This window comes from Saimiri boliviensis, chromosome 21 (assembly GCF_048565385.1).
Source record: "Saimiri boliviensis isolate mSaiBol1 chromosome 21, mSaiBol1.pri, whole genome shotgun sequence".
Lineage (NCBI taxonomy): Eukaryota > Metazoa > Chordata > Mammalia > Primates > Cebidae > Saimiri > Saimiri boliviensis.
In genome coordinates this window covers 27,394,078-27,420,556 of record NC_133469.1, presented here as the reverse complement: position 1 = coordinate 27,420,556, position 26,479 = coordinate 27,394,078, and the positions used below count along the sequence as shown (strand labels likewise).

The 26,479-nt window shown below is 53.5% G+C and overlaps 4 protein-coding genes across 15 annotated transcripts; 1 reads left to right on the top strand and 3 right to left on the bottom strand.

Moving 5' to 3' along the window:
• Positions 1–601: 601 nt before the first annotated feature.
• Positions 602–11,908, bottom strand: ZNF70 (zinc finger protein 70). 4 transcript variants are annotated; one of them, XM_039462429.2, is made up of 2 exons: positions 11,769–11,908; positions 602–6,835 (listed from the first exon to the last, which is right to left on the bottom strand). In XM_039462429.2, the coding sequence occupies exon 2, from the start codon at positions 6,754–6,756 to the stop codon at positions 5,416–5,418; it is 1,341 nt and encodes a 446-aa protein (XP_039318363.2). In that variant the 5' UTR covers positions 6,757–6,835; positions 11,769–11,908; the 3' UTR covers positions 602–5,415. The 4 variants fall into 4 exon arrangements, with proteins under 4 accessions (XP_039318363.2, XP_010347516.2, XP_003938541.2 ...); XM_010349214.3 differs by lacking the exon at positions 11,769–11,908 and adding an exon at positions 11,357–11,754; XM_003938492.4 differs by lacking the exon at positions 11,769–11,908 and adding an exon at positions 11,496–11,754.
• Positions 11,909–13,153: 1,245 nt separating this feature from the next.
• On the bottom strand, positions 13,154–16,036 carry LOC120361046 (pre-B lymphocyte protein 3). The gene is made up of 2 exons (XM_039462430.2): positions 14,508–16,036; positions 13,154–13,698 (listed from the first exon to the last, which is right to left on the bottom strand). The coding sequence occupies exons 1-2, from the start codon at positions 14,554–14,556 to the stop codon at positions 13,376–13,378; spliced, it is 372 nt and encodes a 123-aa protein (XP_039318364.1). The 5' UTR covers positions 14,557–16,036; the 3' UTR covers positions 13,154–13,375.
• Positions 16,037–20,578: 4,542 nt separating this feature from the next.
• C21H22orf15 (chromosome 21 C22orf15 homolog) lies at positions 20,579–23,553 on the top strand. Of its 9 annotated transcripts, none has more exons than XM_003938517.4 (6): positions 20,579–20,914; positions 21,610–21,696; positions 21,780–21,914; positions 22,147–22,221; positions 22,301–22,410; positions 23,414–23,553. In XM_003938517.4, exons 1-6 carry the CDS (start codon positions 20,890–20,892, stop codon positions 23,423–23,425), a joined length of 444 nt encoding a protein of 147 aa, XP_003938566.2. In that variant the 5' UTR covers positions 20,579–20,889; the 3' UTR covers positions 23,426–23,553. The 9 variants fall into 9 exon arrangements, with proteins under 9 accessions (XP_003938566.2, XP_010347518.2, XP_039318486.2 ...); XM_010349216.3 differs by having other exon boundaries at positions 21,780–21,919; XM_039462552.2 differs by having other exon boundaries at positions 21,780–21,919; positions 22,301–22,457.
• CHCHD10 (coiled-coil-helix-coiled-coil-helix domain containing 10) lies at positions 23,524–25,360 on the bottom strand. Its single transcript, XM_003938519.4, has 4 exons — positions 25,205–25,360; positions 24,748–24,967; positions 23,814–23,961; positions 23,524–23,716 (listed from the first exon to the last, which is right to left on the bottom strand). The coding sequence occupies exons 1-4, from the start codon at positions 25,243–25,245 to the stop codon at positions 23,697–23,699; spliced, it is 429 nt and encodes a 142-aa protein (XP_003938568.1). The 5' UTR covers positions 25,246–25,360; the 3' UTR covers positions 23,524–23,696.
• Between the last annotated feature and the right edge of the window lie 1,119 nt (positions 25,361–26,479).

Sequence of the window (26,479 nt, the reverse complement as noted above, 5' to 3'; positions counted from 1 at the left end):
CGTGCCTGTAACCCCAGCTACTCAGGAGGTTGAGGCAGGAGAATTGCCTGAACCCAGGAGGCGGAGGTTGCGGTGAGCCGAGATCGCACCATTGCACTCCAGCCTGGGTAACAAGAGCGAAACTCCATCTCAAAAAAAGAAAGAAAGAAAGAAAAAGAAATACTTCAAAATACTAATGATGTAATAATCAACTGCGCCTCATAGTTTGCTAAGCATATTTGCATTCCCTCCACCTCTGAGCCCCCCAAGGCTGTGAGGTGGCATCATTCCCTCATGTTCTAGCTGAGAACCCTGAAGTCAGAGGCTGTAACTTGAGGAATGGGCTAGGTCACATCCTAACACTGAACCCAAATGTGACAAGAAGAGAGGCAGGTGGGCGCAATGGCAGACCTCTAGTCTATCCAGAAATGCCACTCCACATGTGGTTAATGACTCATAGAGATGGGGCTGAGGGATAAACATGGCCTTTACAGGTTAAATTAGTTAATATATATTTAAATATTAAAATGAAAATAAATTGTGCTTTGCTTAACAATAGTATTGTTGATAGATCTTCTTGTATAGCCAGAAAAAGAATTTGACAGAAAGAACCAGAAAATAGTCTAACAATTTGCTGTTTATGTACAGATGTACAGCAAAATATATACACCAATTTAAAAATAAAATGCTAAGCTAAACTCTACCATGCAAATTCAAGAAAAGCAAGAGGTTTTAATTATAATATCTGGAAAAGAGAAGTTAAGGCTAGAAACAGTAAGAGAGACAAAGAGGGTACTAAAAGGCATAGTTTTTCAAAATATCACTATTAAATAGATATGCCCCAACATGATACTTACTGATGATTTATACCCTGCCTATTTCTCAAAAAGGACTTGAGAAAACCGTACAACATAGGGACAATACATATAAAGATAAACAGAGACTAAAAGTGAAACAGGAGGCGGGGCATGGTGGCTCATGCCTGTAATCCCAACATTTTGGGAGGCCGAGGCGGGTGGATCACCTGAGGTCGGGAGTTCCAGACCAGCCTGACCAACATGGAGGAACCCCATCTCTACTAAAAATACAAATTTAGCCAGCATGGTGGTGCGTGCTCATAATCCCAGCGGCAGCTGAGGCAGGAGAATTGCTTGAACCCAGGAGGTGGAGGTTGCGGTGAGTTGAGATCATTGCACTCCAAGCCTGGGCAACAAAAGTGGAACTCTGTCTCAAAAAAAAAAAAAAAAAAAAGTGAAACAGGAATATATAAGGAAAAAAACACAAACATCGAACTATGATTACATCAAGTAAATGAGTGTTCTGAACGGTTTTGGTGTCACAGAGGCGTTTAAAAATATGGCAAATACTACAATCCCCGTCCCCAGCAAAATGTCTCCCTGCACATACCCAGCTTTGTTTGATCCCTAGGGGTCCACAACAAACCCCTGCATGCTCAAGACTCCTAGGCAGGCCATGGACCCCGAGTTGAGAATTCTAAAGTAAATGAAAGCCAGAGAATGTATGGATTTGAATAAAATAATGAAAAATTTGAGTTAACAAATAGCACTGGTAGATTAAAAACACATTTTGAGATTATACAAATGCTTTTATAAAAATTGATAATATATTCAGGCCCAAAGATGTCCTATGGACTCTTAGAAATGTGGACACCACAGTACAGTAAGAAATAAGCAGCAATACCCTAAGCATTCATCACTTAGAAATATTTTTAAATAATAACACTTGGGCCAAAAGGAAATTCTTAATACTGTAACAAAAAACACCACATGGTAAAACTTACGAAGTGCAGACAAAGCTGTAACTCTAAGAAGAAAAAATATAGACCAAAGTACCTACATACTAGAAATATTTAAAATGATTAATTATATCTAAATGATTTTAGAATTATAAGGTAATAAACCAAAAAGGCGAATACATATATGCAGACAAAACAATGAGATTAGTACACGAAAGCAAGAGCTGGAGTTTTGTAACACTCTACAACATCTAAGTAAACCACTGCCATAAAAAGAAAAAAAGGTAGGATAGAAACAAAGATCAACTAAAGTAAAAGATAACTGATTAAAACATCAGCAGGGATGAGCTTGTATAACTTTACACTGTTTGAGAATCTAAATAGAATGAGAGTGTTTTTAAAAATATCTAATAAGCTGGCCGGGCACAGTGGCTCATGCCTATAATCCCAGCACTTTGGGAGGCCTAGTCAGGCAGATTACAAGGTCAGAAGTTCAAGACCAGCCTGACCAACTTGGTGAAACCCCGTCTCTACTAAAAATACAAAAATTAGCTGGGCATCGTGTAATCCAGCTACTCAGGAGGCTGAGGCAGGAGAAGTGCTTGAACCCAGGAGGTGGAGGTTGCAGTGAGCCAAGATCCTGCCACTGCACTCCAGCCTGGGTGACAGAGTGAGACTCTGTCTAAAAAAAAAATTACATACATATAAAATAAAACAAGGAAAGAATTTGAACAGAAGGAACGAGGCTCTGCTCATACTTCCAAAAAAGAAAAGTACCTGGGTTTTATCATGTTTATCTGTTAACCCTTGGGGGAGAGGGGGATTGTCATCTCCCTGTGATACAAAAAGAAGAAAAGAGAGGGAGGGAGGGAGAGGAGAAGGCGCATGTTTCAAAATGCGAGAACGGACAGAATTATGAGGCGGGAGTAACGCTAGAGTGAGCAGGGGCAGCCTAAACTCCCTGTGGCTTGCTCAGAGTGAAACCAGGCTGGCTGAAATGAGGGTTTACGTGCAGAAAAGCTCCTGAAAGTTGGTTTTAAGGAGTGTGGTGACTTGTGCAAAGTGATGCTTTAAAAATCAATTTGGCTGGGGTGTGCAGGAAGGTTGGGGAGGGAGAGGCCAAAGGTAGGTAACAGACATTTGCCTGATGATAGCGGTGGGAGAGCAGGGCAGGGTAAAGAGGAGGTAGATCTTTCAGAGGCCCCTGTGCCACCTGCTGTCCCAACGGCATCCTAGCATTCTCTCTTCACTCTTGATAGGGACAGGCCACTTGCAGGCAATGCCCAGGGCACCACCCAGTCGGTCCAGCTGGTCACGCAGAGGGTTCTGGTGGACAATAGAGTGCTGATTAAATGTTTCACATACGTAGCAAAGACAGGGGCTAGACAGAGGCGTGGCCGAAACTCTCACCATGACCTCTCCAGACCAACATTTCCGTCATTTGGAAATCTCTGGCCTATCAAGCCCCACTTAGTAACAATTATGGCTTTCCCATATTTATTTATCAAAACTAGGCATAAGGGCCATGCTGAGCTTCTGATCAGCTGAAGTAGCCACTGCTACCATGGTAAGTCTATGTGAGCCCAGCCATAAATGTTTAGGGAACTTCAAAACAGCCTAGACTGCCTCCTTCCCCACTAGCTCTGAGCCCAAGGGAAGCCAGAACTAAAGGCGTCCCCAAGGCCTGGGACACACACTTCCCAAGCGCCCAGCTGACCAGCACTGCCTGAGCCCATCCCTGAGGCTCCAGGTTGGTGGAGTGAGGAGTACGGCACTGAGACAGAATGGCCTTCAAGCTCTGCTCATCCAAAGCCAGCAGGCTGACATTGGAAGCTGTCAGGGGATGCATGAAAGCCCAGCACAGCCGGGCACGGTGGTTCACGCCTGTAATCCCAGCACCTCGGGAGACTGAGGCGGGCAGATCACGAGGTCAGTAGATTGAGACCATCCTGGCCAACACGGGGAAACCCCGTCTCTACTGAAATATAAAAAATTAGTCAGGCGAGGCGGTGCATGTCTGTAGGCCCAGCTACTTGGGAGGCTGAGGCAGGGGAATCGCTTGAACCCAGGAGGCAGAGGTTGCAGTGAGCCAAGATCCCACACTGCATTCCAGGCTGGCAACAGAGCAAGACTCTGTTCAAAAAAAAAAAGCCCAGCACAGGGCCCACAGCCTGGCCACACACTAGGAAGTTATAATCACCTGGGGAGCTTTAAAACATGCCACCATCAGGGCTGACTGAACTGGTCCAGGTGAAACAGGCAATGGTACTGTTTAAACAGGCCCCACGTGAACTCCAGTTGGCAGGCAGGGAGGACAGAGAATGTGGAAGTGCAGAATGCTGCTGCTGCTATAGGAGGCTCAGGACGGCATCCAAGAGGAAGTGTCCTTGTGTGGGACACTGCATCTGAGAGCATACACAGCCCAGGCTGTAAGGGGCTGAGGGAGGGAAAGCCCTACTCAGTGAGAGGTCCCACCGCTCAGACACCAAATGGGAACATCTCTCCAGCCTGCGGAAATGCACAGGGGTGAGGCAGGGGTCACTCTGGGTCTCTGTCTTTAGTCACCATGACTGCTCATAGTTGCCAAAGCACTTTCACATGTGGCCGAGTTCTAAATGACAGCCTGGCACCAACCCTTAGAGGCACATGGCTGGGTCCCGTTACCCAACTCTTGGATGGGGAAATGGAGCCTGGGGAGGTTACAGGACTGGTTCAAGTTCACACAGGTAGGAGGAGGTGGAACTAGGACTTGAATCCAGACCTTCTGATTGGACCACAGCCTCCTCCAACAAGCCACCCAGCTTCCCAGGTGCCCTGACACTGGGACAGAAGGGCTGCATCACTGCCAGGCCAGACCAGACCCAGCCCTGCTGATGTCCAAGGCACACTGTGGTCTTGGGGACACTGCATGTCGGAGATTATTCCTGGAGGGCAATCATGTCCAGTGACCAGGCTGAGTCACAGCCAGGTGTCAAACATCCTCTGGCCAACAGGGCCAAACCTCTACCCTCCTGTAACAGAGCTGTCTGAGGCAAACTGACCTCGGGCTAAGGAGAGGGTTAAGAGACCACGCCCAGGGGCTCCCCACCCTCACCCCCACTCCCAAGACGCACCCTCTAGACCTGCCTTTGCTCTGTTGACCTGTTTCGGTCGTCCCTACCAATGCCCAACCCAGTTGGAAAATTCCACTGTGCTGCTGACATATCTACTTTCGGATTCATCTTTCTTTCACTGATCTGGACTGTGAGTGTGGTTTCTGTCTTCTAAAAGTGCCAGGCTGCAGCCTGATTTAAAGAGTTCATCTGATATTTTCCTGGGTTTAACTCGACTTTCTCCCTCTTGGCATTTCTTCTTCTGGATTCTGGGAAAAGTGAAGCCAGAACAAAATGGAATCCTGCAGGCTTGGGAGTCCAATGCAAGAAGGAGAAACTGAAGGCCAGCTCTCTTTTCCAGCTGCCCTCCCTATTGCCCTGCCTTCCCTTCCACGCAGGAACACTGCTAAGAGCTGGCGGTCTTGGCAGGGGACACGCGGGGCCTTCCTGCTGGCGGGAGGTTCAGGAGCGCTTACGTCGGAGGGTTTTCATTCAGCATCAGGGAGGTAGGTGGGGTCTAGAGACCATGCGACGTGGATAAGGGCTCCATCTGGCACAGGCTTTCAAGCTTTGTGTGGGCTCCTCTTTCTACAGCTTCTCCCCAGAATGGATCTTCTGATGCCTAATCAGGTGCGAGCTGCCCCGGAAGGACTTGCCGCACAGATTGCACACGTAGGGCTTCTCTCGGGTGTGGGTTTTGTAGTGCTCGATGAGGGCGGACCTGTGCCGGAAGGCTTTGCCGCACTCGCAGGCGTAGGGCTTCTTGCCGGTGTGGATTCTCTGGTGCTGGATGAGCGCGGAGCTGTGGCAGAAGGCCTTGCCGCACTGACAGCACTCGTAGGGCTTCTCGCCGGTGTGGATGCGCTGGTGCTCGATGAGGGAGGAGCTCTGGCTGAAGGCCTTCCCGCACTTCTGGCATTTGTAGGGCTTCTCGCCGGTGTGGGTCTTGCGATGCTCAATGAGGTTGGAGCTCTGGCTGAAGGCCTTCCCGCACTCGTCACACTTGTAAGGTTTCTTCCCGGTGTGGATCCGCTGGTGTCGGATGAGGTGTGACCTGTGACAAAAGGCTTTCCCACAGAGATCGCACTCGTGAGGTTTCTTTAGGGTGTGGATCTTCCGGTGCTGGCTCAGGCCCGAGCTCTGGTTGAAGGACTTCCCACACTCCTTACACTGATAAGGTCTCTCTCCCGTATGGATCCTTTCGTGTTTTCTGAGGCTGGAGCTCCGGCTGAAATCTTTCCCGCAGTCCCTGCACTCGTAGGGCCTCTTTCCGGTGTGGATCTTTTGGTGCTGCGTGAGGGCGGAGCTCTGGCGGAAAGCCTTCCCGCACTCCCGGCACTCGTAGGGCTTCTCTCCGGTGTGGATGACCTGGTGCCGGAGCAGGTGGGAGCTCTGGCTGAAGGCCTTCCCGCACTCGCAGCACTCGTAGGGCTTCTCCCCGGTGTGGATCACCAGGTGTCGGAGCAGGTGGGAGCTCTGGCTGAAGGCCTTCCCGCACTCTCGACACGCGTAGGGCTTGGCTGCTTGTGGGGTTCTGTGAGGTGCATTGGGTCCTGAGTGCCCCCGGTCTGTTTCCGCATCATCGGTAGGGCTGGGTTCCTCACCGTGGATGATCTGACACACGCTGAGGTCGGATTTCTGGAGGAAGGTTTGGCCAAACAGCTCATCATCCTGGACTCTGGTTCCTGGGGGGATACTTTGATGCTGAACAGGGCTTGAGCACAGACTGAAATTGCCCTCGTAATCACCATGTTCCTCGCCTTGCTCACCAAGAGGGATCTCCTTGTAGATCACAGCCATTTGCTCCAAACCTCTTTCCTGAAGAAAAGGGTCCCCCGGGTCCTCCCCTGGGAAGAGTCCTTGTTGTGACTCTAACCTGTTCTCAAATGCAAAGGTCTCGCCAAACTTGGTTGCTGGGGGAACCTCCATGGTGAGTCTGCTGTCACTCCCAATGGTTGTATCTGTTTAAAAATGTTCTTCTTTGGGCCACACTCACTGTTTTCACCATCTGAAAAGCAAATGGGGAACGCCGTCAAGTCAGGAGTCAAGCAGCTCATACGCGCCTGCTTCCTGCCCTAGAATCTATGAGGGAAGCAACCATATACACGTAAGACACAGTCTTGCCCTTAAGATGGTCCCAAATGAGTTAGAGGCAAGTTTTGCTTACCAGAGACAATTGAAGGCCACACAGACATAATCAAGTACCGCATCATGGTGTCTAGACTCTATGGGCTGAAGATGTTCAGAAAGGTGAGCTAAAACAGGAAGTGAGGCCGGGGTGTGGTGGCTTATGCGTATAATCCTAGCACTTTGGGAGGCTGAAGCGGGCAGATGACTTGAGGTCAGGAGTTCAAAACCAGCCTGGTTGTATGGTGAAACCCCATCTCCACTAAAAATATAAAACAATTAAATTAGCCGGGTGTGGTGGTGGGTGCCTGTAATCCCAGCTACTAGGCAGGCTGAGGCAGGAGAATCGCTTAAACATGGGATGCAGAGGTTGCAGTGAGCAGAGATCACACCACTGCACTCCAACGTGGGCTCAGAGTGAGACTGTCTCAAACAACAACAACGAAAACCAGGAAGTGGACTGCAGAAAAGGAGCAAGGCTCTAGCTACTGGGTGACATCGGGGGGTTAGGTTTTGCTGGGAAAGAGAAAGAGAGCTCTTCCCTCTACACTAGGTCAGCCGCACTCCTTCCAGCCAGGTGCCCCAGCCTGGGAGTCAGCACAGCCACTCTTATTCTCACCCGACTAGTCTCATCCTATGTACTTCCCGAGGCTGCATGGACGGCATCTCTGCCCCTCAGGCCTCACTGTCACGCTGCAGCTCAGACTTCAGGGCTACCTCCTGGGATCTTTTCAGTGCTGGCCTCCAAACTGGCTGCTGACCCCTGGCTTCCACTTCTCCCTCTGATGCATGCCCTGCACTAACACTAGAGTCAAATATTCAAAACACAAGCCTGATTATGGTGGTTCCCTTCTTAGGATCTTGTGACAGCCCAACTCCTTCACACCTGGTCCTTCCAATCCACCTCCTGTCTTCCAATCCATCTGCCTGTCTTTCCATACACTTCTTTTTTTTTTTTTTTTTTTTTTGAGATAGCCTCTTAACCTGTTGCCTAGGCTGGAGTGTAGTGGTGTGATCTTGGCTCACTGCAACCTCTGCCTCCCAGGCTCCAGTGATCCTCCCACCTCAGCCTCCTGAGTAGCTGGGACTACAGGTGTGTGCCACCACACTCTGCTAATTTTTTTAATTTTCTTTTTGTAGAGATGAGTTCTCACTGTATTGCCCAGGCTGGTCCCCCCAACACTTCTGATTTTCCAGCTTGGTGACTAGTTTGCACTGCTGTTGTCTGGCCCTAACAGGTCCTCCTGCCATTCTCAGACTGCCACTTGCTCATCCTTCGGGACTCGTCCAAATGTTCCCTTTTCTCTGCACCCTCAGGTTCTTGACCATCTCAGGCCCACACCGTTAGCTTGAAAATTCCCTAAGGGCAAATACTACGCTCTTTCATTTCAGATCTCCGGCCCCCAGCACAAAAGCACAATCCCAGTGTACACAGTTGTTGAATAAATGATCAAATGGAGGAAATGCCATTTGTTTTTGTGCCAGAACTGTCAACTGTTTTGGTCAAAGAATACTTTATTCAAATAAGTCAACTGTCTAGGACAGGGATCCCCAACTTCCGGGGCAGGGGACCGGCACCAGTCTGCAGCCTGGTAGGGACCGGGCTGCAAAGCAGCAGGTCGAGCAGTAGGTTTGTGAGCATTATAGCCTGAGCTCTGCCCGCTGTCAGATCAGCAGTGGCATTAGATTCTCAGAGGAACTTGAACCCTATTGTAAACTGCGCATGTGAGGGATCTAGGTTGTGCATTCCTTATTAGAATCTAATGCCTGATGATCTGAGGTGGAACCGTTTCATCTCAAAACCATCCCCCACATCCCGTACCCATTCACGAAAAAATCATCTTCTGCAAAACTGGTCCCTGATGCCAAAAAGGTTGGGGACCACTAGGAGATATAAATAAATAAAATAGACAAAAGCAGAGCAGCTCCAGCCGAACGAGGGTGCTTTAGCAGGGACAAGGAAGGAAGCTAGAACAGCCCACTCAGCACCCCTCCCCCCAGCTGTGGCCCCTGAGGAAGCCCCGCAGAGCCCTATTCAGAAACTTCTGTGCTAGGTAAAGGCAAAGTCCTCAGGTGACATAATCATGAAAGCAACAGTGCATATTCACTGAGCACCTAGTATGTGCTAGGCACTAATAGGTCCTTCGTGGCATCTCATTTAATCCTCAGAACTCTATAAAAAGGTACTAATTACCTTTTTTTTTTTTTTTTTTTTTTTTTAGACAGAGTCTCGCTTTGTCACCAGGCTGGAGTGCAATGGCGTAATCTTGGCTCACTGCAACCTCTGCCTCCCGGGTTCAGGCGACACCCCTGTTTCAGCTTCCCAAGTAGCTGGCATCACAGGCGTGTGCCACCACACCCAACTAATTTTTGTATTTTTAGTAGAGAAGGAGTTTCACTGTGTTGGCCAGGATGGTCTCGATCTCTTGACAGTGTGATCCACCTGCCTCGGCCTCCTAAAGTTTGGGGATTACAGGCATGAGCCACCGCACCCAGCCCAGTGATAATTGTACTGGGTGCCCAGCTCAGTACTATTATCTTTATACTGAATCTAGTAACTGCCTCAAAAAAAAAAAAAAAAAAGAAAAGAAAAGAAAAACGAAATTAATCAGAACACTCATAACACAACTTATTTCTACTTGGAAAAAAAAACATTTTTTTTTTTTTTTTTTGAGACAGGGTCTCACTCTGTCACCCAGGCTGGAGTGCAGAAGTAGAATCACAGCTCACTGCAGCCTTGACCTCCTCGGCTCAACTGATCCTCCCACCTCAGCCTCTCAAGTAGCTGGGACTACAGGGGCATCTCACCGCACCAGGTTAATTTTTCATTTTCTGTAGAGATGAGATAATATTATGTTGTCCGGGCTGGTCTTGAACTCCTGGGCTCAAGCAATCCTCCCATCTCCGCCTCCCAAAGTGCTGGATTACAGGCATGAGTCACCATGACCAGCAGAAATGATTTTTTTTTTTTTTTTTTTTTTTTGAGATGAAGTTTCGCTCTTGTCGCCCAGCCTGAAGTACAACCTCCGCCTCCTGGGTTCAAGTTGCCTCAGACTCCTGAAAAGTGCCTGCTACGATGCCTGGCTAATTTTTATATTTTTAGTAGAGATGCGGTTTCACCATGTTGGCCAAGCTGGTCTCTAACTCCTGACCTCAAGTGATTTGCCTACCTGAGCCTCCCAAAGTGCTGGGATTACAGGCGTGAGCCACGGAGCCCAGCCTAGGAATAATTTTTTTTAATGATTTTTCAGCCAATAGAAAGACTGGCTATGAAAAAAGCACTGGACTAAAGTATTTTCTTTTTCCAGGATGGAGTGCAGGGGTGTGATTACAGCTCACTGCAATCTCTGGCTCCCCAGGCTCAAGTGATTCTCCTATCTCAGCCTCTTAAGAAGCTGAGACTACAGGCATGTGCCACCACACCTGGCCAATCTTTGTATTTTTTGTAGAGATGGGGTTTCAAAATGTTGCCCAGGCTGGTCTCGAATTTCTGAGCTCATCCGATCCACCCATCTCAGCCTCCTAAAGTGCTGGTATTACAGGCATGAGCCCCCTCGTCCAGCCCCGAAGTATTTCAAACACTCTTTGATCAACTCCTCCCCTCCCCCTCCTCTTCAGCAATCCATAATCTCCAACCCTTCCAGCTCTCTCACTCAATTTGTGCTTTCGCCCTCATGAAATCCAAGCCCCCCGTTTTCACCCTAGCTCTCCTCTTCCAGTTTCACCCCCTCTCCATCCAGCTTAGACCCTCCCTATCTATAGTAACTCTAACCATGCGCGTCACTCCAACTCTCACGCTGCAGCGCCATGCTCCTCACCTCCTGGTCGGCAGCAACCACAGCCGCTAAGTCCCAGCCTTCTCTGCCAATTCCTCCTAAGCTGTTCAATGTTGCCAAGAACAATCACACAAACTATGTATCGCACCACGACACATTTCAAGTTTCCGATTTCAGCTGCGACCTCAGCTCTGGCATCCGATGACTTCCTTACTGCCAAGTCCCTCTCTTCCCGGTCCTCACCTTCCCACCCCATCTGGCAACTGCTCTCCAAATACCTCCTTCTCAAAACCCTTCATTTCCGAGGTTGCGAATTGGCAGCCTGGAGATCCTGCTACGTTATGTTTGGCTCTCGAAGAGTTTGGCTTTTCCTGTTCATTTTCCTTAGTTGCCAATACTAAAAACTCAGTAGGTTTCTGGCTTTCTCTTAAAAAATCGAAGACGTGACAATAGCCCTTCACCCGTCCACACTGCCTACCTGGGTGCATGAAAGCTTTGAGCTACCCCTCGACCCCATCCCCACCCTCGCTTTCTTCCCTTGGTTGCTGACAGCTTTCTTCCCAATTTTCGTGCCTTCCAAGTCCTCTTTCTTGGTATCCTTAGATTGCAACTCTTCCTCCACCCACCTGTTAAATCCTGGTGTAGCCCTTACACGCTGAAGTCTCCACGCAGGAGAAAAAGTTGGCAATCCTTTATCTGTCCCCCACGACATGTGAAGTGTTTTGGGACGGAAAACGCAAAGGTCTGGAACTCCATGCTTCCCACCTCTCTCCGGGCCTTCCCCGGGTCTTCCAGCATCTGTCATCCCATCCTCTAGAGAGTGCCCAGGGCCTGGGCACCGGGCAAACCCTCAGGGCAGTCAAGGTTTCCTGGCCGGGGCCCAAGAGCGGCCACGGACCCGCACGCGCTGCCCGGGCGGCGACGTGGCGCCCCTACAGGTTTCCCCGCAACTGGGGACACGCACACCCAGAGCCACCGGAGGGACGGGGGGGGGGTCAGGCGGACTCGGGTCACACCGGCGGACGCCGGGCCACTCACCTGGGCCAGGGCGGGGCGGTTCACCTGGCCGGGGCGGGGCCGCAGGCGGGCGGGGCGGGGCCGCACCTGAGCTGCTCCAACCCGCGGCCGACGCGGCCGACGCGGCCTCGCTCCGCGGCAGCTGCTGACGCGGAGCCCGCGGCCGCCGAAGCGCCCAGAGCCCCGCCCCCCCCGGCCCGCGGGCACTTCCGGGACCACTCTAGGCCGCGCGGAGGTCCCGGCGTCTCGGTGGTCCCACCGTGCCGGTTGTCGCTGCGCGTAGCCTCCCGGGCCCCGGGACACAGGGACCCGAGTCAGGGGAGTCTCTCGGGTCGGCGTGGTGGCTCTGGCCGTCCCCGAGGCGTGCGCTGGCCGTGAGGGAAACAGGGGTGGGCAGGCGTTGGCAGGAGAGCAGAGGAGGAAACGGATCGCGACGGGCGGGCAGACCTGGAGCCGCCGGCACTCGGGGCGCCTGCGCTGGGGCTGGGTGCAAGCCAGGAGCCACTGAGGCCGTGGGGGTCTTCAGGGGAACAAGAGTGGAGCCCCAGAGCTGTCGACCCTGTCACTCTGCACGGGTCCCAGGGTCCTTTAGGATCCCCCTCCCTCAACCCGCCTCAAGGGTAGCCCTGGGCCTGCCTGCCCTCCTCGCCCGCACAGAAAGAGATGAGAAGGAGCCCGCGAAGACCCAAGCGTGTTTTCGGGACCATCCCAGGACCCTGAGCCCCCCGACTGTGTGCATCCTAGGGCTGACTTCCACATGAAGCACCTCTCTGGGGCACGGGGGGGGGGGTGGAATGTGTTCTTGAAATCTCCGCCCCCTCCTTGCTGCTGATGGCAAGACTGGCCCCTCCACCGAATGCTCCGCCCGTGCCCACCTCCCCCCAATCCCAATCCCCGGCTCAGGTGCAGCTGCCCAGCTTGTGGGAGAGCCTCCCTCCGCAGACCTCGGCCCAGTCACAGGACATCAGGAGGACACATTGTCCCTGGGGAAAGGGATTCTGCCCCAGCCATCAACCCACCCGCCTACAGCACCCTCAGCCCTGGCACCCGAGTGCCCCCATGCTACCCACACACACCTGCCTTCCTGCCCCATCAATGCTATGGAGTTGGGCCTTGGGCACAGACTCCAAGGGGTAGGCAGTGGCTGCTCCTCCCCAAATCAACAGCCTGAGCTCCATGGGGACCAGCCACCCTGGACCCCTGAGCCTTGGACCACAACCAGCTGTGCAGAGCTGGGGGAGGCAAGGCCTGGTTCCTTTTTCTCTTTCCAGCTCCTCAGGTCACATCAAGGTCAGGCCACCAGTTAGTGTCCCCAGGGAGCTGGGGGGAGTCTGGGTCATGCACCAAGGGTCTCAGGTGCTTCCTCTTTGACAACAGTCCCCAGAATCCCCATTCCCCCCAACACTGCACCCCACCACTCCAGGAGTGGGTCTTTGACTCCCAGACCCACCACAGTCACTTTTTTCACCCGGGATCTCATGGCCCTCACAAGAGCTGTTGCTGACATGTTGAATGTTATTAACCCATTTTACAGAGGGGAAGCAAGCCTCGCAGAAAGTTAAAAAGGGGCCCAAGGTCAGGGACAGAAATGGGAGGCAGACGGGAGGCACTCATCTCACACCCCACCCCTAGGGACCGGAGCTGTAGCCAACAGAGCAGTAGTAATCTGCGTCATCCTCAGGCTGCACAGGGCTGATGGTGAGGACACAAGCATTGTGGGCTTCATCCGTGGCTGCCGAGAATCGGTCAGGGATGTCAGCAGGCCGGTGGTGATCCTCCTCTGAGCGGTAGTAGAGGAGATATCGAGGGGCACTGCCTGCCCGCTGCTGGTACCAGGACACACCGTAGTCCTTGATGGTGACATGCTGGGGGCTGAGCGTGCAGGAGAGTTGAGCCACTTGGCCTGGGAAGACCAGCAGTGCAACCGGCTGGGCCAGGACTGGCCGGGAGGCTGAGAGACACAAACCCACTCAGGCCCAGCCTGAGCCCCTTCCCTCCCGCCCCTGCCCTATGAAGGGTTGGTTGGACTCCAAGGAGATTCTCCCAAAGGGCTCATAGCCCAGTTCCATGGGATTAGCAATGAACTGGGTGCAGGAGGCCTAGCTCTGTGTGACTTAGGGTGCCCTCTCTGGGCTTCCATCTGCCTTTTTGAGTAAGGGGTTTGGATTTAGCAGCCCCCAAGTCCCCATTAGTGCCACATCCCCAAAGATCCATGTTCAGTTAAAGGCCCAGAGCTGAGGGTTGGACTAGCAACCTCTGGGTCCCTCTGCTACCTACCCGTGTTTCTCTGTAGAATTGCACCCCACCTCCCCCCTCACCTCCTTCACTCCAGCTCTTCCAAACCCTGAACGCAGACTACCCAGCCCTAGGAACCTCCTGGGCTGTCCCACACATTAACGAAGCCTCAGGCAACTGGCTGCAGGGACCTTCTCAGGGAAGTTAGATTGCCTCAGGCACTGTGGGGAAGGGAAGCTCACAATAGCTTCCCCTGTGAAAAACTAAGAAGGAGACCCCAAAATCAGAGTCCGGGGCTCTAGTGGTCTGGTCATTCACAAATGGGAAAACCAAGGCCCACACAGGGAAGTGATTTGCCCCAGGAAAAGGGCAGAGCTGCCTGAAGCCAGGTCTCCCCTCTACCTTAATATCTCTCCCAGGACCTGCGCTACTGTCCCCATCGATTTGCCTCCATGAAGGGGCCTTCTGGGGCCAGTATGGTTCCCCACCCCACACCCAGGTGAGTGAGGCCCAGGGAGGATTCACCTGACATGAAGGTCCCCATCAGAAGGAGACTGAGGCACCAGCAGGCCATGGCCAGAGGCAGGGAGAAGTTCTGCAAAGCTATATGCTCCAGGTGCTTTGGGGCACAGGGCTGGGAAGGCCACTGGACCACAACAGAGCATGCAAATCAGCCTATTGACTGCGGAAGGACGGGTGGAACTGGGGCCAATGGCCAGGCCCCATCTTCCCAAATATCAGGGTCCTGGCTCCACAAGGCCATCTGGGAACAGGAGCCCAGAAGTCTTCACATGCAGTCACGGCAGGTAGAAATCTACTTTTTTATTGAGGTACAACTGGCATACAGTAATGTACATAAATCTTAAGTGTATAGCTTGGTGATTTTATGTATGTGTATGTATGCCCCTGCGCGTGCGGGTACACACACACACACATACACACGCAGACCTCTGCAACCTCCACCCAGATCAAGATTTAGAACATCTCGGCTGAGCTCAGTGGCTCATGCCTGTAATCCCAACACTTTGGGAGGCCAAGGCAGGTGGATCACCTGTCAGGAGTTCGAGACAAGCCTGGCCAACATGGTGAAACCCCCATCTCCACTAAAAATACAAAAATTAGCTGAGGCTGGTGATGTGTGCCTGTAATCCCAAGTCCTGGAGAGGCTAAGTCAGGAGAATCACTTGAACCCAGGAGGCAGAGGTTGCAGTGAGCCAATATCTCACCATTGCACTCCAGTCTGGGTGGGTGACAGAGCGAGACTCCACCTCAAAAAAAAAAAAAAAAAAAAAAAAATCTCCATCTCCCCTGAGGCCCCCTCAGTTAATAATGATCAGCACCCTCAAGGGAACCATCGTTCTGACTTCTACCAAGTTAATTAGTTTTTGCCTGCTCTAGAACTTCAAATGTAAGTGGAATGGATAATGTGTCCTCTTGTGTGCCTGTTTCTTTTGTTGAACATTGTGAGAGTGATCCATGTGTGTGCAGCAATATTTCATTCATGGCCATAGCTGTGTGTAATCCATTGTGTGAATGCACCATAATCAGTTTCTCCAATCTTCTATGATTAGACATTTGGATGCTCTCCAGTCTCTGGCCATTACAAATAAAACTTCTGTGAACGTCTCTGTCATGTCTTTCGGTCTATTTGTGCACGCATTTGTGCTGGATAGACACCCGGGAATGGAGCTGCCGGATGGCAAGGAAAGAATACGTTTAGCTTTACTAAGTCTGCCAGGGTTGCCCATGTGTTTGTACCAATCTACGCTTCCACCAGCAGATTAAGAGAGTTTACAGTGACTTTGCATCCTCACCAGGACATTGTCACGACCTTTTTTTTGTTTTGTTTTGTTTCTGAGACGGAGTTTAGCTCTTGTTACCCAGGCTGGAGTGCAATGGCGCAGTCTTGGCTCACCACAACCTCCGCCTCCTGGGTTCAAGCAATTCTCCTGCCTCAGCCTCCTGAGTAGCTGGGATTACAGGCACGTGCCACCATGCCAATTTTTTGTATCTTTAGTAGAGACGGGGTTTCACCATGTTGACCAGGATGGTCTCGATCTCTCGACCTTGTGATCCACCCACCTCGGCCTCCCAAAGTGCTGGGATTACAGGCTTGAGCCACCGCGCCCGGCATTTTTTTTTTTTTTTTTTTTTTTTTTTTTTTTTTTTTTGAGATGGAGTTTTGCTTTTGCTGCCCAGGCTGGAGTGCAATGGCGCGATCTCGGCTCTCCGCAACCTCCACCTCCTGGGTTCAGGCAATTCTCCTGCCTCAGCCTCCTGAGTAGCTGGGATTACAGGCACGCGCCACCATGCCCAGCTAATTTTTTGTATTTTTAGTAGAGACGGGGTTTCACCATGTTGACCAGGATGGTCTCGATCTCTCGACCTTGTGATCCACCCGCCTCGGCCTCCCAAAGTGCTGGGATTACAGGCTTGAGCCACTACGCCCGGCTTTTTTTTTTTTTTTTTTTTTTTTTTTTTTTTTTTTTTGAGACGGAGTTTCGCTCTTGTTACCCAGGCTGGAGTGCAATGGCACGATCTCGGCTCACCGCAACCTCCGCCTCCTGGGTTCAAGCAATTCTCCTGCCTCAGCCTCCTGAGTAGCTGGGATTACAGGCACGTGCCACCATGCCCAGCTAATGTTTTGTATTTTTAGTAGAGACGGGGTTTCACCATGTTGACCATGATGGTCTCGATCTCTCGACCTCGTGATCCACCCGCCTCGGCCTCCCAAAGTGCTGGGATTACAGGCTTGAGCCACCGCGCCCGGCCTTTTTTTTTTTTTTTTTGAGATGGAGTTTTGCTTTTGCTGCCCAGGCTGGAGTGCAATGGCGCGATCTCGGCTCTCCGCAACCTCTGCCTCCTGGGTTCAGGCAATTCTCCTGCCTCAGCCTCCTGAGTAGCTGGGATTACAGGCACGCGCCACCATGCCCAGCTGATTTTTTTTGTATTTTTAGTAGAGACCGGGTTTCACCTTGTTGACCAGGATGGTCTCGATCTCTTGACCTTGTGATCCACCTGCCTGGGCCTCCCAAAGTACTGGGATTACAGACATGAGCCACTGCGCCCGGCCCTGTCATGACCTTTTTAATTTGCCAGGATTCCAAGTAGCTGAGGTGGTTTTGCACTTGGGTTTGAACCCCAGCTCCTTCTCCTGTGTGACTTCAGCCAAGTTGTTTCCCCCAACTGTGCCTTGGTTTTCTTACCTGGAACTTGAAGTTAAGCACAGTCGGTCTGAGGATTGTGAAAATGCAAAGATGGGACCTGTTTGTTCAGTGCTGGCCACAGAGGGTGGATTCACCATGTCATTTATTTTCTGTATTCCAGTGTGCTGTCATCTGGGGCCTTGTTGACCATTGAGGGACTCACCCTCCCAGGGTTACCCAGTCCCTATAGATAGTAAATAACTCTTTTTTTTTTTTTTTTTGATACAGAGTCTCTCTTGTCACCCAGCCTGGAGTGCAATGGTGCCATCTCCACTCACTGCAACCTCTGCCTCCTAAGTTCAAACGATTTTCCTGCCTCAGCCTCCCGAGTAGCTGGGATTACAGGTATGTGCCACCATGCCTGGCTAATTCTTTTTGTATTTTTAGTAGAGAGGGGATTTCACCATGTTGCCTGAGCTGGTCTCCATCTCCTGATGTCAAATGATCTACCAGACTCAGCCTCCCAAAGTGCTGGGATGAAAGCATGAGCCACCTCATCCAGCCATGATAGTAAATAACTCTTCTGAAAGCATGCTTTTTTTGTTTTCTTTTGTTTTTTTTTTTTTTTTTTTTTTTTGAGACGGAGTTTCGCTCTTGCTTCCCAGGCTGGAGTGCAATCTCGGCTCACCGCAACCTCTGCCTCCTGGGTTCGGGCAATTCTCCTGCCTCAGCCTCCTGAGTAGCTGGGATTACAGGCACACGCCACCATGCCCAGCTAATTTTTTGTATTTTTAGTAGAGACGGGGTTTCACCATGTTGACCAGGATGGTCTCGATCTCTCGACCTCATGATCCACCCGCCTCGGCCTCCCAAAGTGCTGGGATTACAAGCTTGAGCCACCGCGCCCGGCCTTCTTTTGTTTTTTAAATGGAGGAGTCTCATTCTGTTGTTCAGGTTGGAGTGCAGTGGCACAATCTTAGCTCACTGCAACCTCTGCCTCCCGAGTTCAAGCGATTCTCCTGCCTCAGCCTCCTCAGTATCTGGGACTACAGGTGCGTGCCACCATGCCTGGTTAATTTTTTGTGTTTTTAGTAGAGATGGGGTTTCACTGTGTTAGCCAGGATGGTCTCCATCTCCTGACATTGTGATCCGCTTCTCTTGGCCTCCCAAAGTGCTGAGATTACAAGCGTGAGCCACCACCCACTGCACCTGACCAGCAAAAACATGCTTTTCAAATGCAAGTCAACTAATCCCAAACCCCTCAAACCCGTTCTTTAATCTGCTCTTATACTCCACCTGCCCTAATCTCTCCAGGGCCATGCACCAGACAACTAGGGGCAGCCTGTGCCCCAGAATCCACTGTAATTATTCAGTCCTAATCCCGGCCTGCCCAGCCTTGGAAACCACAGTAGAGGCCCTGGCCGGCAGTTCCTCCCTCTCCCTCTGCCTGCCCATCAACTGTGGTGCTTCCTGTGTGGCCCACCTTGGTGTACTCCCTTTTTTGGGGAAATCTGAGTAACAAACTGTCTTTTCTTTTCTTTTTTTTTGAGACAGTCTCGCTCTATCGCCCAGGCTAGAGTACAGTGGCACAATCTCAGCTCACTGCAACCTCTGCCTCCCGGGTTCAAGCAATTTTCCTGTCTCAGCCTCCTGACTACCTAGGATTACAGGCGCCCACCACCATGCCCAGCTAACTTTTTTGTGTTTTTAGTAAAGATGAAGTTTCACCATGTTGGCCAGGCTGGTCTCAAAGTTCTGACCTCTGGGGATCCACCTGCCTCGGTGTCCCAGAGTGCTGGGATTATAGGTGTGAGCCACCGTCTGGCCACAAACTATCTTTCCAATGGCACTTTTCGCGCCTCGCCTCCCCTGCTCTCCCCTTCTCTGCCCTCCCCTCCTCTCCCCTCCCCTCCCTTCCACTTCCCTTTCTTTTCTTCTTTTTTCTTTTCTTTTCTTTGAGACAAGGTCTCACTCTGTCACCCAGGCTGAAATGCAGTGGTTTGATCATAGTTCACTGCAGCCGTGAATTCCTGGGCTCAAGGAGTCCTCTCCCCTTAGCCTCCCAAAGAGCTAGGACTACAGGTGCATGCCACCATGCCTGGCTAATTCTTTTGTTTTTATTTAATTGATGTACTTATTTTGAGACTTGCTCTGTTGCCCAGGGTGGAGTAGAGTGGTGTGATCATAGCTCACTTGCAGCCTCGAAATTTTGTGCTCAAGTGATCCTCCCACATCAGGCTTCTAAGTAGCTAGGACTACAGATGTGAGCCACCATGCCCGGCGAATTCTTCGAAAAATTTTGTTTGTAAAGACAGGGTCTTACCAAAGGAAGGAAGGAAAAAAGGAAGCGAGAAGAAAGAAAGGAGAGAGAGAGGGTGAGATGGAGGGAGGGAAGGAGTGGGGAATGAAGGGAAAGAAAGGGGAGTGTGAAACCTAGAGAGAAAGAAGAGGAAGACAGAGAGGAGCGGAACTCGAAGGGGAGAGACTGGGAGCAGCAGAAAAATGTCAAAGACAAGAAATGGCCGGGCGCGGTGGCTCATGCCTGTAATCCGAGCACTTTTGGAAGCCAAGGCAGGCAGCACCTCAGGTCAGGAGTTCCAGACCAGCCTGTCCAACATGGTGAAACCCCATCTCTACTAAAAAGACAAAGAATGAGCTGGGTGTGGTGGCGCGCACAGTGAGCCAAGATCATGCCACTGTGCCTAGGTGGACAGTCTGTCTCGAAAAAAATAAATAAAAATAGTACATAAATAAATAAAAGACAGGAAATGAAGGTGAGAACCGGCGTGAGGGACTAGCTAGTGGTGAGGGCTAACAAGGACCTGCTATGGACCTGGAACCAACTAGGGCTGACTATGAATGGGGCGAAGGAATTTGGGAGCGATGGAAATGTTCTGTATCTTGACTGTGGTGGTGGTTATATGAGACTTGGCAAAACTCGAAAGCACCAGAAAGGGTGAACTTTACTGTACTGTATGTCAATTATACTTCAGTCGGTGGGAGGTAGCTCATACCTGCAATCCTAGCACTTTGGGAGGCTGAAGCAGAATTGCTTGAGCCCAGAAGTTCGAGACCAGCCTGGGCAACATAGGGAGACTCTCCCTAAAAAAAAAAAAATTGAAATAAAATGAAATAAATATACCTCAATAAACCTGACTAGCAAGAACAGAAAAAGAAACAAGTAGAGAAGAATAGAGGGGAATGGCTGGGAGTGAGGAGGAAGGTGGAGAGAGAAAGAAACCAGCAGGGGAAGGGAACTTGAGTGGGCAGAGACCACACACAGAGGGTCGGGGGTGCCGCTGGAGAAACCGCCCTGGGGCCCAGGCTCCAATCCCAACGATGGCTCCAATCCCTGAGGCAGGGAATGCCAGCCCCCGCTTCTCCTTCCACCCCTCCCACATCGGCCCCAGTATTCCATTAACGGATACAGGGAGGAAGGCATTTCCTGCCCAGATGTCTCCGCCCCCAGTGCCATGGAGACCAGCCTGGAAGCTTAAGGGAGCTGCTGTGGCCCAGGACGCAGTGGGAAGAGAAGGCCAGGAGTCCTGGACTAGCTGCAGGGTTTGAGCTAGGCTGATGCAGAACCACGCAGGTGGCTGAGCAGGAGCCTGGTCCTGGGACCACCCACCCATCCACACTCACACATCCACTTCTCCCTCCAGAGCCCCGCTCTGGAGCAGGTCTCAGCTCCAGGTTTCTTAGTTGGGGAATCGAGATTTGGGGGATCAAAGCCCCCCACATCGCTCTTCCCCACTGCAGCTATGTTCATCAAGGTGATGTTTGGGGGTAAGTGGGGGCCCCTGTCTTGGCAGGGGGGTAGGGGGATGAGCACACTCAGAGGCTGGCTTCCTTCCGCCCTTGGGGAGCGTGGAGAGGCAATGGCGGGAAAGAGGGGTGCAGATGGCGGGGGTCGGGGAAGCGGCTCTGTGAGGAGGCAAAGCGAGCACCTGGAGCGAGTCCCTTACAGAGAAAACCCGAGCTGAGTTTGCCTGCTCATTCACGAAGGCTCCTCTTGGCCAGCGCCCGCTGCACCGCCCTGGAGCCGGTTTTTAAACCGCACAATCTGTTTGCCATTCAATCCGTGATCCTCAAAGTTCAGCGTGCATCAGACACCTGAAACTCTATAGCCAGTTGCAGGTTCCCCGTCCCTCTGGCTGGAGGCGGGTTGGTCCAGTGCGGGAGCAGCCGAGGGGAAGAGGGGAACCGGCGGGTGCGGAGGGCGCGGCCCGCGGGGAGGCTGGGCTGGCGCGCACTTCGTGCTTTGCAGGCCCCAAGACACCAACATTTGGGAGATGGATGGAGGGGTCTCTCCAAGGCAGTTTAAGCCACAGATGTCGGAGCTGTTGTGCCTAGGGCAGCCCTAGCCCCGTAAGCCCAGTCGCAACTCTGGGAAAGGGAGAGATGGGAGGGAGAGACAGAGAACCCCAGATTTCCGGGCAAGTCTGGGATCCCACACGCTCCCCTCTGCCCCTCCTCCACAGCCGGCAGCTTTGTGCTGGTGAACACCTCCTGCAGGCTGGTGAACCTCACAGCCCACCTGAGGCAGAAAGCAGGATTGCTCCCAGATGGTGAGGAGGCAGGGAGAAGCAGGGGCTGAGGGGTCCCAGGCAGGGGTGCCAGCCCTGCCCAACCGCTCTCCATGGCCTCCCAGTGACCCTTGCTCTCCTGGCTGAGGACGGCAAGCTCGTGAGCCTGGAGGACCTGAAGGAAGCGGCTTCCGGCGCCCCCACGATGGGCAGCTCCCTGCTGAAGGAGCGAGCCACCTATGTCCTCGTTCGGATCAGCAGTAAGGTGGCCCAAGGCTCTCTCCTGTGCAGCTATGTTAGAATGGAAGAGGGGGGCGGAGCAGACCAGAGACCACCCAAGACCCTGCCCAGCCTCCCACCTTGGCTGGGGACCTAGCCCTCACTCATCCCCACCCAATACTCTGCCCCCAGCCTGGACTAGCAAACAGTTCCAGACTGAGAGGGACCATCAGGCCAGTCAGGTGTCCTTCCTCCTTTCTCCACATGCCACAGAGGGAGAGGGCATGGCCCCCACCCGCTATGAGTCCCTGCTGGAGAAGCTGGATGACCAGTACCCAGAGCTGGCAGGTGAGTGTCGGGGCGCAGCCCGGGGGGAAGGCACAACTTCTCCCCAGCCCCTACCAGCAGGACTTCTCCGGCCTTCCAGAGGAACTTCGCAGGCTGTCAGGCCTCTCCTCTGCGGGCCACGATCGGAGGAAGCGCATGGGCACTCGGCGTGGCCACCATGAGCAAAGCCCTGCTTCAAGATCCAGAAAGGTGAGCTCCCGGCCACCCAGGAGTTGCTAGCTGGGACCAGGAGCCAGGTACGGAGGAGATAGGGACACCCAGGGAGACACCCAGAGTGGGACCCCTACCTGTGGGCCAGACACATATGATGAGAGGCAGACCCTCCACACCAACTCCACGCACATACGCCTCGAGATGGGACACACTTTACCCTGAGACAGGTCCCCGCCACCCCACTGGAGTGCCAGCGCACAAAGGGCAGCAATGTCCTCAGGCCTCACAGATGTGGCATAGGGCCTGGCACACAGTAGGAGCTCAGTGCACAACTGTTGGACGAACTCAATGAAGGCGGCAGCATGTGTGTGATGGCACAGCCCGCACTGGGTTTGAAGGTCCTGTTCCTCTGTTCTGGCAAGCCCGGGGACCTGGCACACTACTGCCAGCTAGCCAAGTTGGACTCAGACCCAAGGGGGTCAGCCATGACCTCTGTCTCATGTGATCAGGTGCAAACAGACAGCAACCCAGCAGGACTCCTCTTGCAGAATCTGGAAATGCTGAGAAGTTGCATCAGCAAGAGGGGCAAGGTCAGACAGGATGTGAGGCCGCTGGGGGCCCCGAAGCCGTGGGTGCAGAGAATAGGATGCAGAAGCAGAGACAAGAAGGGTAGAGGTTAAATTAGCCGGGCATGGTGGCTTGCGCCTGTAGTCTCATCAAGAGGCGAAGGCAGGGGAATTGCTTGAACCCAGGAGGCGGAGGTTGCAGTGAGCTGAGATTGTGCTGCTTCAGCCTGGGTGACAGAGCAAGACTCCATCTCAAAAAAAAAAAAAAAAAAAAAAAAAAAGCGGGGGATAGAGGTGGCAGGCATTTCTGAAAAGGGGGAGATGATGGGTTTATCCTGGGATTTCACCCTCAAGAGTCAGGTGCACTTGGGATTACCTGCTAATGCCTCTCCACACCACTCAGGACTGTCCAAGGTATCTGTCCTGTGCTACCCACGGTGCAGATGGCAACAGGGCTCCTCCTCCCCATCCAGGGCCCTGATTAAGGTGACGGATTGCACACTGTAGTGAGATATCCATCTTGACCCCACCTCATCAGCCAGGGAGCTCCCTGAAGACCGGCCATTGAGAGAGGCACACAAGATGTGGTCTAAAATAAATTCTTTTAATTGCACATTTGTGCCTTGGGTTAACTGGGGGGTGAGAAACCTCCTCACTTGCAATCCCAGCTATCTGCATGCAATCTAGTGTTGTGGTCTAGCTGTTGACGAAGGGCAGAGGTTGATGCAGGGCTGGCCCCTGAGTGCACCGACATCTTCAGGGCAGGGAGCTCAGACCTGCGGAGGGAAGGGCAGCACAGGCTGGTGGTCAGCCTGCAGGTACAAGAGGAGGCTCTGCCTCTCCCCCTCCCTGCCTGGGTCAGGGTCCACTCACCATGGTTGTACTTGCATTGTTTCAGGACCTCGCTGAAGCCCTCACACAGGGACAGGTCACTCTGAGTGGTGGAACACTCCAGGAACTGCCTTATCTCATAGGCGCAGGGCCCCATCTGCAGGGGCTGGGAGGCAACATGGGTGGGCGCCTGGGGGTACAGTGCAAGAGGGTGCAGGATCAGCTTGGAGTTGGTACCTGGAGGTGTGTTTCAAAGCCAGGGACCACCTGCTCCTCCCTACATCCCCAGCCTGGGTGTCCCAAGGATCCTAGGCAGGCTGAGTGACTCAGCAGCGGAGGTGGCCACAGACAACATGTTTCTGTGCCTTTAGAAATGGGCACGTTGGGGGGGGGCAGGGGAGGGAGGAGAAGGCTCTAGAAAAGCCCAGTACTCTGCCTGTGCTCTCAGAGTATGAGCCCCACCCCCACAAGTTCTAGCACCTTCCTGGTTCAGCCACACTAATCCTCATGACCCCTGACCTAGCCACAGAGCACATTTGGCTTAGGGCCGGTTGGGTCCCCAGTTGGGGAAAGGTCATCAGAGACGTGGCTGACCTTCGCCCGTGGGCCCAGCGGTCACGGTGTCCAGACCTGGGTGTAGGGAGAACGGGGGCTCAGGAAATCCAACATCCCTTCCTTCTGCTAGGGTGAGGTGACCTTGCTTGAGTCTCTAAGCCCCCAGGACCTGGGTTTCCCCATCTTTAAAGGGCTGCTTGGTGTTTCTCCCTGGGAGCTTAGGGACCCTGGCCTCAAAGGAGGGGCAGAGAAGCCCGCCTTGAAGTGACAATGAACTCCAGAGGACGAAGACCCTTCCTGGGCAGAGTTCTGGGCTGAGACAACGGTGAACACACTGGACCCTCCTCACTGCACACTTGGGCAGCTCCCTGTATGGCCTGCAGAGAATCCTGCCTCAGTTTCTCTGGGACCCGCTGCTCACCTGCTGGGCGGCAGGCTGGGCCGGCTCCGAGCTCCCCCCGCTGAAGGCTCCGGTCAGGGCGCTGCCCATGACATGTCCCACAGCCGAGCCCACGGCTACCCCTGCGGCCGTGGATGCCATCTGAGCCATGAGGCCCGGCTGGCCCGAAGGGGCGGGAGCCGGAGCTGCTGCCGAGGGTGGTGGGTGCGCGGGCGGGTGGGCAGAGGGCGCGGCGGGGCGGCTGTGGGGGTGGGAGGAAGCAGGGTTAATAATGGCCAGACCCCAGGCCGGGGGGCTGCAGCTCCTGGAAACGACCCCCGGAGAGGTGGACAACCCCTGCCGCCACACGTGGGTGCTGCACCTCCTCCCCTCCCCCCGCCAAGATGGCGCAGCAGCAGCCAAGGTCACTGCGGACGCCCTCGGGGGAGTGCGGACGCTTCCCTAACCCCCTCCCGACCGGCCCTTGTCCCCTTCACACCTGACTGGCCGGGCGGCCGCGCTACGGCTTCCCCGAGGCATGGTGGCGGCGGTGGGACCCGGGCGATCTAGAGACGGCGGCGGCGGCAGCGCTTCTGCCGCGGGGATGAACGCCGCAGCGACCGTCACTGCCGGCGCTAGAAGGCGGGGCCTGGGCGGGGCCTCGGGGACACGCCCCCAGCGGGAGGCCCCGCCCCCAGCCTGCAGCCCTTCTCGTGCCCTCCGGACCTCTTCCAACAGCTCCGGATCTCCGCGCCCGTCTCGGCTGGGACCCTGTTCCCTCCCTGCGCCTGGCAGGCCGTGCGGGTTCTGGGGACCACGGGCCAGTGCCGCAAAGCGCCGAGGGCTTAAAGAGGGCGACAGCTCCTTCTGTTAGGACCACTGCACAGCGTAGGGAGCGGAGTTGGGGGTTTTTCGATCCCTGGTGGGGAGAGGAGACGGGGAGGCGACGGGCTAGGGCCAGCCGGGGAGGGCACGCGAGGCTCCAGGCCGGGCTCCGCCCTCTGCCCGCTCCCACCAGACAGGGTCTGCTGACCACGGCGTGACCTCGGGGTCCCGGGGGGCCTAGAGCTGAAAAGCGCGGCCCTGGGGAAGGCCTGGAGCCACCCATCCCCAGAACCCCCACGAGGGGGCGTCCCAATCCGTCTTCGACTCTCCCGGCCAAAATGCGCTGTTGGCGCCCGCAGCCTGGCGCAGCGCCTGCGGGGGATGAGATGAGGTTCCCCGCGCGGCCCTCAACCCCACCTAACCCCCCGGGCCGGCCCACCCCACCTAGTTCCAGGCCCCGCGGGTGCGGCCCTGGACACCGACGGCCTTTAGGAGACATCCAAGCAGCGTGTCTATCCCAAAGGCCTAGAAGCGTTTGCCTGGCTCTGTCAAACCTAGCACAAGTTTGAATCCTGCGGCCTTGCAATTTTAGCACCTTGGTTCCAGGCCAAGAAGGTGAGCTGGAGCACGGATTTAGAACGCTTTCTTGCTCTTCGGGAACTTGAGGTTTTAATTTTTATTTATTTCTTTTTTTGAGACGGCGCCTTGCTCTGTGGCCCAGGCTGGAGTGCAATGGTGCCATCTCAGCTCACTGCAACCTCTGCCTCCCCGGTTCAAGCGATTCTCCTGCCTCAGCTTCCTGAGTAGCTGGGGCTACAGGCACCCGCCACTACGCCTAGCTAATTTTTTTACTTTTGGTGGAAATGAGGTTTCACCATATTAGCCAGGCTGGTCTTGAACTCCTGACCTCGTGATCCGCCCACCTCAGCCTCCCAAAGTGCTGGGATTA

What these genes read in the sequence shown, in the direction of transcription:
- ZNF70 (XM_039462429.2), bottom strand. Translation starts at nt 6,756, where the DNA reads ATGGAGGTTCCCCCAGCAACCAAGTTTGGCGAGACCTTTGCATTTGAG.
- LOC120361046 (XM_039462430.2), bottom strand. Translation starts at nt 14,556, where the DNA reads ATGGCCTGCTGGTGCCTCAGTCTCCTTCTGATGGGGACCTTCATGTCA. An exon ending in GATGGGGACCTTCATGTCAG is followed by an intron (nt 13,699 to 14,507) that starts GTGAATCCTCCC and finishes TGTGTCTCTCAG; the next exon opens with CCTCCCGGCCAGTCCTGGCC.
- C21H22orf15 (XM_039462551.2), top strand. Translation starts at nt 20,890, where the DNA reads ATGTTCATCAAGGTGATGTTTGGGG. An exon ending in AGCAGGATTGCTCCCAGATG is followed by an intron (nt 21,697 to 21,779) that starts GTGAGGAGGCAG and finishes ATGGCCTCCCAG; the next exon opens with TGACCCTTGCTCTCCTGGCT. An exon ending in TCGTTCGGATCAGCAGTAAG is followed by an intron (nt 21,920 to 22,146) that starts GTGGCCCAAGGC and finishes CACATGCCACAG; the next exon opens with AGGGAGAGGGCATGGCCCCC.
- CHCHD10 (XM_003938519.4), bottom strand. Translation starts at nt 25,245, where the DNA reads ATGCCTCGGGGAAGCCGTAGCGCGGCCGCCCGGCCAGTCAG. An exon ending in GCGGCCGCCCGGCCAGTCAG is followed by an intron (nt 24,968 to 25,204) that starts GTGTGAAGGGGA and finishes CCACCCCCACAG; the next exon opens with CCGCCCCGCCGCGCCCTCTG. An exon ending in ACAATGCAAGTACAACCATG is followed by an intron (nt 23,717 to 23,813) that starts GTGAGTGGACCC and finishes TTCCCTCCGCAG; the next exon opens with GTCTGAGCTCCCTGCCCTGA.